The 11012-nt window shown below is 40.8% G+C and overlaps 1 protein-coding gene across 1 annotated transcript in view; it reads left to right on the forward strand.

The window, feature by feature from the left end:
- The window catches only part of LOC122758637 (disabled homolog 2-interacting protein-like), a 128857-nt gene extending 119202 nt beyond the window's left edge, over nt 1-9655 (forward strand). The window contains exon 9 of the mRNA XM_044012904.1: nt 9389-9655. Within this exon, the coding sequence (XP_043868839.1) occupies nt 9389-9655 (267 nt within the window). The remainder of the gene's footprint in view (nt 1-9388) is intronic.
- Nucleotides 9656-11012: the final 1357 nt, after the last annotated feature.

Genomic DNA, 11012 nt, shown 5'->3' on the forward strand with positions numbered 1-11012 from the left:
AGACAGACGTAGCTGAACTGACAGTGTGACTGTTAAGACACTGTTAAATCAATATACAAAGAGTGATCACTGACTTTTAATATCTCATTCATCTTGTTGAGTTGTTATGATACACAACTCCCAGTACATCTCAGCACATGACATGAAAATGAAGTGAACACCAAAATGATCATACTAATGCACATCATTAAACCATGAGTGAAAATGGAATTAGTTGTGGTGTTCGTGAGTATTGTGGCTTTCGTCAGTATTGTTTACCTGTTTGTGCTGCCACAATATGACCCACAAAGGCCGCCAGAGGCTTGATGTACTGGGAGTTGTGTGTCATAACAACTCACCAAGATGAATGAGATATTCATCTGTCTCTGAGAGGACAGCATAAAATGCACATTTTGACTCACTTTTAATTGTTTAACATGCTTGTCACCATCACTGACCTTGACCTTCTGTTTTTTTACAAGAGGACTTCCTGAGTCGGAAAATCATTATTGGTGTTAAAACTGTAGAAAATACTGTATGTGCTGTTGTACCATCCTAGGTGTCTAAATTAAAATCATTTATCCCACTATCATTATCCTTTTGTTTTCTTTTCACGATGCATCATCCCAATAATGGCTCACAGACTCTCACTCTCAGTGCCTTTGCTTGGAGGTCGTCCAAACTTTGAATCATCAGACACTTGGCAGGCCGAGGAGGAGCGAGCGATGGCTGCATGTCAGTGAATTAGTCACTGCTTAGGCGTTGGTGGATGTTCCGATCTGAGGGTGGGTGCAGCTGCAAAAAGGTGAAGACGTGATCATTTGCGTTGCGCTTGCTCATTTGTTGTGTCCATTGAATGTGTCCTGAATGTCTTGTTGTGGTTACCGTGCAGATGACGATTGTTGATTTAAAGGAGTTACATTTAAAGTATTTATTCCATATTGTTTAACCTGGTGTGATGTTTTACCTGATTTTACATAATAATTGTATTATTTAATAATATAATATTATAATTCTGCTATTTTTTTTTTGTCTAAAATGTACTAGGTTCTGCTTTTGTTTTTGTTCAAGAACAGGTTTGAGAAAACCATTGATCTCAAACTTTTGGTTTTATATTTTGCAAATTATATCTGTTCTATGTGACTCCATGTAACTCTATCTGTCTGTGAGAAATACTTGTGTCTGTGGCGACACAGGCGGAAGCAAAAGAGCCACGCTCGTAAAGTGAGGCAGCGGCAAACTTTGGATTAAGTAATTATCCCTGGTTCTCTTAAACATGAGTGAAATCGAAATTGTTTAAGGAACTAAAGATAACATTTGGAATATGGACTTAGTGTCGTCCTTTCAGAAAGCTCTGCAGGGTCACCTGAGGTGAGGTCTAAGTCGAGTAGCGACTCATTTTCATCTCTATAGATTCGTTTGCCTTGACTTGATAGTTTACACAATGCCTTTGTGTTAATGAGTCATCCCCGGATATAAGGGATGGTTTGCTGAATTTCACCCACGGTGATTGTTTTTAGGGAGTGAGCTCTGTGACTAAGGTAATTATAAGTGGGGTGACACCTGATTACACAGCTCAACCCTTACCTTACCTTACTCAATACTTTTCAAGATCACGGCAGTTTTTTTCCCCCCCATGAGTTTTAGACACTTGACCAACGTCAGTAACTGCCTGAACTTTCCCACCTGGATGTTCTCACAGTCTCACAGATTGTTTTGTAAGCGGTGTAGAATTCTTTCAGGGCCTTGACCTATTTTCCATTTTGAGGTATATAATATAAAATAATATGACAGCACCTTCCTGTGACCCTCACATGGAGGATAAAGTGGTAGAAGATGGATGATAAAAAAATATTGTGTCTTGTGTTGCATTTTCTGTAGATCATGATCTTATGCTGGGGTCAGAACAAGGGCCTTTCTGCGTGTTCTCCCCCAGGTGTACCCTGCCTTTCACCCTGTTTCAGCTGGGATTGTGACCCCCATGTGTTGGATAAAGCGGTAGACAATGGATGAATGCATGATCTATGCTCTCTTGTAATAAGAAGTGCCTGCAACTGCCAAAGAACTGTCACTAGATGGTGCCATAACATATTAGAATAACACAGTGGTTAATGTCATAGCCTTGCCTCCATATGTACACTGATGTAGGCTAAAAAGAGCTGTCTTGTTACTCTTGAGATTATTGTGTAATTTACACATATTTTCTTTTAATAAGTTTAACTGACCATAGAGTTTTTATATAAATGCTGGTGGAAGTAAAAGTTCAGAAAAAGGCACAACACACGTTAAATAAACATGCTTTAAATCTCTGCAACAGATCTCAGGGGTAAACAGTGAAATGTTGCAGCTGTGATGGGCTTGACACAACAAAAAAAACAGCCGGGGCAGGTGGTATGGTCACTGGGTCCACTGTAGAGAGCAGGAATTCAATAAAGGAATGCTACCACTGTATGGGTTCCATACAGCTGAATGAGTGATGCAGAGAGTCAAGATGTATACTGCACATGTTGTTATGGCAGTGAGACAAAAAAGGATGAAAAATGATATGAGATGATGAAAGGGATGAGATCTCTTTCACAATCTCGAGTGAGGGAGAACATGGAAGGCTCCTCAAATGTCTGAATGTACTGATTTACAATAAAGGTTCATGACAGTAGTACAGCGTGTGCTAATCATCACTCTGGAGGTTGAGTAAACAAATAATAATTGTCAACCGAAAATGGATCACACTTTGTTTTTAGAATATTCCACAGAAAGACTAAAATGAAAACAGTGAATCATCATATCTGACGACTGGAAAAGGTTGGTTATTTAGTGCATTTAATGAAATGCAAGCGCAAAAACCCTAAATACGCACCTGGCAAAACACAGACACCTGAAGATCAGATTGAAGTCAAAGAATGGATGTAATCAGTTCCTCTGGACTAAAAGTGCTTAATTACAGGTGTTTTATACTGTTTTTATGTGGTTAAAATTACATCTCTTTGTTATATCTTTTTGGTGAAGAAGTAAAAGTTAGAGTATACGTTCAGGCTGTTTGAGCTTCCTGCACCCAAGTGTACAAAAGTGAGTCTAGACAAACATTAGTCTAAGATAATCTGTTGTTGTGTGAGTACCTATACCATTTAACGTATAGGCGTCTAGTGTTCACACAACTGTTCAAAATAATTAAAGCTCTCGGTTTCGAGTCACATTAAGGAGGCAGCCCTTTCTGTAAACTCGCAGAAAGCGACAAGTGTTTCCTTTGGGGTTTGTTTTTGCTATTAACAAAGTGAAAGTGTTGGGGAAAAAAAAGTAAACAACTTTTTTTTCTGAGTAAACACGAGCTCTGCACTAACTGACAGTCTGAGCTGCAGCTCAAGACGCTCCAGCACAATCTGGACACACAGTGACTAATAATCCATGCGGTGCCTGGATGACTGAGGAGAAGACGCAGCAGACTGTCTCGAATCAAGTGTTCGCTCGCACTCTGTGACTATCAAATATGTTTTTCTTTCTCCGTCCACAGTCATCGGTTCAAAGAGACGCTGTGCAAGTTTGAGATTGGAGGAGATGGGCTTGATGGATGGCTGACTGCAGTATATACAGCTGGGAAATCCACTGCTGTTGTTGGTGTATCCCAGCAACTTGGACCAAGAGCCCAACCTTGAGGTCTTAATTAGTTAGGGATGTCTTCTTTAAAAGATTTCCATTAAAGATGAGAGAAGACAAAGGAGGAGTGGATGGTAGGAGGAAGACTCAAGTTGGTGTTTTGGGATGAGTCCATGCCTGAAAAAAGAATTCCCTGACATTTCCAGAGCGGCTTACATGTGACTGATGCGACGACTTTAGACTCGCAGTGGAAAAATGATCCGGCTTTTTCCCTGCGTTTGCCAAATGAATTACCGTCATCTGGAGTGGAGACTCACACGTTCCCACCATGACAGCGTGTTCGTCACATGTCAACCTGTTGCACGTCATTTGTCTTTGTTCTTTTCTTGAAGGTCTCGCTGTGAAATTCACAAGACAACACAGGTACAGCCACAGTTCAGGCCGCGACTGAAAACCAAACATGGTCGTTTTAGACCCCAAAATCGTGTTGGGCGTGCCATTACACGTGCAAAAGCACATACTCAAACACATAATCAAACGCAATACACACATTCTTCTGTGGAACTGGATCTGTGCAGTGCAGCGAGGAAGGCCTGTGTGTAGTCCTCTGCCATGGATCTGTGGTTTCCAATACAAATCTCTGGCAGGGAAAAAGGCATTTTCACTTTGGCCTGCTGCTACACAGCATCAGTCACTGTTTCATAACAACATGTTTCACTTGTTTTCTCAACATTACCCAACAACAGTGAAACCAAGACTCGAGGCGAAACATATCAAATCCGCCATCTCTGTGGTGTAGAATAATCATAAACACTGCAGGAGCGGTTGCTTAATTTCCACCGTAATGATTTCATTTGCTGTTTATTTCTTTAAATGGAACACAACCTCCATCTGCTCCGGTCCCAAACCGTATACGTTTACACCGAAAAGGATGAGGTGCTACAGCCACTGACACCCAGTTCATGATATCATGTAATGTGTGTGTGTGTGCGTGTGTGTTCTAGTGTTGCAGTTGGAGGGAATCCAGGCGTGCAGATGGCCCTGGTTTGTGTTTGCACAGAACGACTGCGAGCCTCTTGCTTCCCTAGTGACTATGACAAATCATATATGCACACACACACGCAAGTGTGCACTTTTCTCAAGGGTCAGGCCAGAAAACTCAACCCTTCCAAAGTGCTCTTCTGATGCCGCAAATGTATTTGTGTTTGAAACGATTCTTTATAAAGTCAGCGCAGGTGCCAAACTGGTGCGTTGACACAAAAAACATAAAAGCAGGTTGTAATGTTTGGTACCAGCCCACAGAGGCATATCAGATGTGACGTCCTTCAGGTGTGTCCTTGTCTATCGCTGTATATATATTTATAAAGCTGCTGTTCTATTTCAAAAGTGTGTTGTGGGATGGTGACGGGGAGAGGTGTAGGTGCAGTTTGGCTGTACCTGCTTTCACCTGTGCGCACTTGCTGGCTGGCCGCCACTACTATAGCAACAACAACAACAACATGTCAGGAAAGCCTCTCGGAGTTCCTGGGAGATCCTCTGGTATGCAAGCTCATGTCTGGGCTGATGTTTGTGAGGAATGTTGCCTGGGTGACCAAAGGCCTTGGAGGGTGGGGGGGGGAAACCCCTTATCTGCTGACGTTGTCGTACAAACGTTGTCATGTTCCAAAGGTAGAGGTGGAGACGCTAAAAAGAAGAGAGAGAGAGAGAGAGAGAGAGAGAGAAAAAAGGAAAAAAGACACACAGACACACACACCTTAAAGGCTTACATTATGTGTGTCGCCATGGTGATACTGTTTGGGTGGAGTGTGTGTTCCACAGGGTGCAAAAGCTGAGACAGAGAAAGAAAAAAGAAAAAGAAAAAAGAGGGCGTCCCTTGGCTTTGAGTCAGAGCCGGTAGACTTACGCTCGCATGCAGGAAGACGTAGATTCATGAATGAGCTGCAAACCATAGGCTTGTTTATGTTTGTGAAAGACAAGGAGGGCTGCACTGTGCTTGAAAACCTCGCTCGCAACGCGGAATGTGATTGCGACACAGTTTTCTCTCTCATTGTGATGTTAAGTGTTGTGCGGTGCCTTGTGAATTTCATGACCTCAGATCTGGCCTGTGCTTTAATATGAGCATTTTTGACGCATCAGAGTTACTCTCAACTTTTACTGTATGTGTATATGTATATATATATATATAAATGTATATATATATTATTATTATTATTACAAGAAAAACATTTCACAGTTTGATTGAGCAAATCTTGAATAATATCATAGAGTGGGGATACAATGTCATCCATACACAAATCTTCTTTATGTGTTTTACCTAACCCTACATATCAGATTTATATGAATGTGGGTGTATATCAATATTTAATCCCAGTGGACAGGCACTGTGGAGTGAAATAACAAATGTTCAGCAGATGAAATGAGAGGCCGGTGAGTTGAGAAACACAGCATTTGCAGACAGAAAACTGAAAACCCTGCATGACCTCATATCAAAACACATCAAATCTCGTGTCTTCTGTATTCACACACACAAACACACACACGCACACACACACAGATGGTACAGATTGTGTCAGCGCTCTGATGGCACTTCAGTCACTTCAGTCACTTCAGTCACTGCAGTCTCTGCAGTCTCTGCGCTCAGAAAAACAAATCACAAATGCCTCTGCCCTTGGTTTACCATGTTTCCTCAGCGGATCACAGACTGGAAGGTTCTCTGACCTGAAAAGCAAAAAAGAGCAATCCTTGTCAGCTGGTGGGATATTTTTTTTTATTTTTGTTAAAAAAAATGCTTATTCAGATGACTTTATTGTCTTCTCACATCTATCATTCAGGACGGGGACTTTCCACTCATGAGCTGCATTATTGATTTAAGGGTATCAGTAAAAAAAACCCAGTTCTCAGGCTGCTGATTCATGCATATATATAATTAAAGTAAACATGTTTTGGCTGAATTAACTCTCTGACAACTGTCCCTCACTTTGCCCACTAGAGGCAGGACGACTGAGGATCGCTGTGATTTGCTTCAGGCGACTCCTCTCTTCTCCAGTGTCTTATAAAATAATGTCACGCTTGTGTTTCACTGCAGCGTCATCTTACCTCCTATGTGCCAAATGCAGCAGCAGGCAGGCATCATATGTTTCTTTATTGACAGTCACGGTCACTGCCATGGTTTATGATATCATGCTCTGTTGTACAAACTGGTCTCGCTTGCACCGATTATTAATTGATTACTTAATAACCGTCACCTATTTTGATAACTTTTAAATAATCTTTGCAGCAAGAAAACCTGGGTTCATGACCCAGTTGGAACAAGGGTCTTTGTGCATGGAGTTTGCATGTTCCCCCCCGGGTTAGTACTCTTGTCTTTGCAGAAAGAGGGTCGGAACAAGAAAACCCCATGTGTGCGTGGGTTTTCTCCAGGTTCTCTGGTTTCCAGATTTGGGGATTAGGCAAATTGGAGACTCTAAATTGGCCATAGGTGAGAGTGGATGGTTGTTTGTCGCTATGCAGCCTTTCTGGCGACCGGTCCTGAGTGTACCCCGTCTTTCGCTCTAGGTGAGCTGGGATTGGCACCAGCGCCCCCCACGACCCACATGTGGAGGATAAAGCGGTTGAAGAGGAGCTGAAAACAATTGTTCTGGTTTTCCAGCTTCTTGCATGTGAATATTTTTGTGTTTCTTTGCTCCATAATAACAAAGAAATAATTCAAACTGAATAATTTAGGTTTGTGGCCAGAACAAGACAATTGATAACATTGAAACATCATTTTGAGGTTTGGGGAAAATGGCTGAACATCTTTCATCATTTTTTCCACCAACTGATTCAATAATCAAGAAAATAATCTAAGGATTACATCTGCTGACGTCCATGTTCACAAATCAAGCATATTTTCTGCAAGTTCTGCACAATCAGACCAAAAGATCATGCTGTGTTTCTCATGATGTGACACTAAACATTTACGCTGGTAGATCTTTAATTGTCCTATGTGTTGGAGCGTCTTCGTAATATGTCTTTTTTAACGTTACTGCACTGATCAAAAGTGTATAAAAACCCTTCAGAACCTCACATCAGCACAGTCAAAGTAATGGATTTACTCAGCTGCAGGGGTGAGACGTGTTGTGAGCTGTGAGTCTTCGAGCTCTGCAGATAGATTTGATGGTTTTTTTTCCCTGATGCGATCGTGGATTTGCATGCAGCACTTTTGATGATTTAAGCTTTTTCTCGGTTCAGTTTTTGCTTCTTCTTTTTTTTTTTCTAATAGAAACCCATGTTTCTCTTCTTTGTTGAACCCCCCACAAACGCTGACGTTTGCTCTACCGTGTCCCAGGAGGGATTAGAAAACATTTACTTACAAATCGTTAATGATCATAAACCTATGCTAAGCTAAACCATTGATCAATATTACACCATGTCTACCTGTGGAGTCCTCAGGAAGAGACCCTGTTGGACAGCCAGATACTTCAAATGACCTTTCCTTTGATAAACAACATTAAAGGATTCCTACAGCAGTTAATCAATTTGGATAATGTTAATTTATGCGTTGAAATATTGATCAGGGATGATCTACCTCCTGTGAGCAGAGGCTCGTTAAAAATAATCCCCCTGAGCATCCAGCCAGCAGAAAAAGATCAGATTGGGTGTTTATGCTGAGGTTGACCTGCTGAATTAAAGATCAACAAAAATCTGATTTACACTTAAATGAGCATCAATGATTTATGACCAAGTCCAACATTTAAAGACAAAAAAATAAATAAAAATTTAAAATGGACACAATCTTGTGTCCGAGGTGCAAATCATGCATATCCATATGATTTTCGACCTAAACGATCAAACGTCATTTTAATGAACAAACCGAAGAAAATAATGAATGATTAATCTACAGTCCTTCAACCGAACTCGATCTCAACATGAATGAAAAAGTGTGCTAAAAAAACATGTCCTATTTGTTTGAGACGCAGTTCTGTCCAAACAGGTCGAGCTTGTTTCTTGGGAACACAAGCAAAGACTAAAAAAACACAATAAACTAAAGGCACAGAGTGTGACATGCAAATTCACGTCCATGGGTTAATGCAGGACGTGATCTTCTTCTTCCTCATCTTCTTCATCTAATAATAGTTTCTTGCAGGCATTTTTTCTAATTGGGTAAGAATCAACCTGCACACAAAGATCCTTATTACTGACAACTGACAATCCAAAAGTTAAACATACACTCAAACAACATACATGTACAACATGTGTAAACTGTGAATAAGCTTTTTAAATAAACAAACAAGATGGACTTAATGTAGATACAAATACATAGATACCTGATATAATTTTATTATTATAATAGTTTATATACGTTTAAATCATAATAAATGAGCTGGCTCGTACATATTTTCAAGTTTAACAGTGATGTTTGTTGCATGCTATCAGTGTTGTTTCCATTATACAGGTCTGGCACAACTTCTTTTTTTGCTTTTCTATTAAGGAAAGAGTTCCTGATAAGAAAATAAGGAACATATTGCTCTTTACGAGGCAGTTTAAAGTTGCACTTTCACTGTTTAACAATAGTGTTTCGATGTATGTAGATTTCTATCAACCAAATATGAGTTGAAATATATACTAATCCAACACTTTCTGTTGGATAGGAATGACTGACAGACAGATGTCATGGTTTTGTACTGACTTGACGTGTGTTCCGTATCTGTTCCATATGGAACGCGTCTTAAATCTTTCAAATACAATTGGCAACCCTAATTACCTGGCACCTTTTTTGGTACCTACTTTGGCGAGGTACCAAGCGAGCTGAGCCGATACTAACGTGTGACGTGGACAGACTCCCGGTCACTGGAAGAGTCGCGAGCGCGGCGCCCGGCACAAGAATCGAACGGGCAAGAGTGTTACAGCGAGCACACACACGGCTGCTGTCCGCACACATACGCGGAGGACCGTTGACGAGGTGCAGACGTTCCTGTGTCTGGTGGCTGACGAGAGGATCCAGTGTGTTTGTGTCGTTTGTGTTTCCATGACGACCACGCCCACGTTGAGGACGTACTTTGACGTTCTGGAAAGCGACGACATGCCTGATACCCGAACTGAGTAGAGCAGAGTTGAGTTGTGCTCGAAGTGTTTGAATGGAAAAGCACCAACAGTAATGGTGTTTAACGGCAGTTGGCGTCTATAACAGTGCAGACGTCTTCATCCTTCCTTTTTGTTTTCTCTCAGTTCTTAGTCTCTTCCCCGTCAAGGCTTTAGCATTTTAACACCCGATATAACATTTCCAGCAGAAGACAATTCAGTTTCGTTAACGTGACTTTGTCGTGTTAAATAGAGGTGAGGCTCCTTTATATTATACTCAGTGGCAGTCTTGTTTAAAGTACCTTAAAGTGATAAAGTTAAGAGTATCTGACCAGAAATTGACTTTGGTAGCAGTTTTTTATAATATAACTTAGTAAATGTAAAAGTAAAAGTCTTAAAGTATATGACACTTACTGCATTTAAGTATCAAAAGCAATTATCTGATACAAAGTGTACTTAAGTTTTAGAAGTAAAAGTAAAGGTATTAAAAAGTAAGGAGTTAGGATTGAGCCATGGTAGCTCAGTGGAAGGCTGTGTTGCAGAGTATGAATGGGTGAAAACTTGTAGTGTAAAACAGCTCATCTAGATTAGCTCTACTGTATATAAAAACAGACCATTAGACCGACTCTTCTTCTTTATCTTCTGACTTTATTTGGTTGTAACGATTAACAAAGATAGTTAGAGGAAATGTAGTGGAGCAAAAGTAAAAGTTGTTAGAAATATAAATAACAGATATGTGTAGTTTGTACTGAAGTACAGTAACAAATGACTTTGTTACATGACAACACTGCTCATGTTTTCACTCAGTATTTCTCGTGTTCTGGTTTCTGAGGTGACATTATTACGGTGGACTCAGGTCACAGATGAATGACAATTACTGCTCTCATTGTGTTTTCCTACACGTTTCGTACTGTATCTCCCCCCCGGTCTTGTTCTTTCTGTCCCGGCTTCCCAGCTGTCTTCTGTCCCCTTAATCAAAGCACAGAAAGATTTAGAGAGGAGGTAAACACTCTGGTTTTATGATTGGGCCCCTTCTTACAGTGTGGCCTGTATAATTGAAAAGCCCTTGGAGACTATTTTAAGACACTAGTGGGAACAGACTCCCATGTGTGTGCTATGGCTGGGAATGGGGCTCTCTCTCTTTTCCTCTTGCACTCGCTGATTGCTAAATAGGTTTGGTGTCTGTAGCTGCTCCTCTCCTGTCATGACTGTGCTCTATTGAATATACAGAAGCAAAAAAAACTTAAAGTACACAGCTGCTGTCATTTTTTGGGGGAACAAATTCACAATGGTCTCAACTGGGCTGCACATTTTCGGACAGGTTTTTATTCAGACATCTGTTCTTCACACTGCTCTACAATCCCAGACCACCGACATCCCGC

The sequence above is a fragment of the Solea senegalensis genome, linkage group LG21, assembly GCF_019176455.1.
Source record: "Solea senegalensis isolate Sse05_10M linkage group LG21, IFAPA_SoseM_1, whole genome shotgun sequence".
NCBI classification, from domain to species: Eukaryota; Metazoa; Chordata; class Actinopteri; order Pleuronectiformes; family Soleidae; genus Solea; species Solea senegalensis.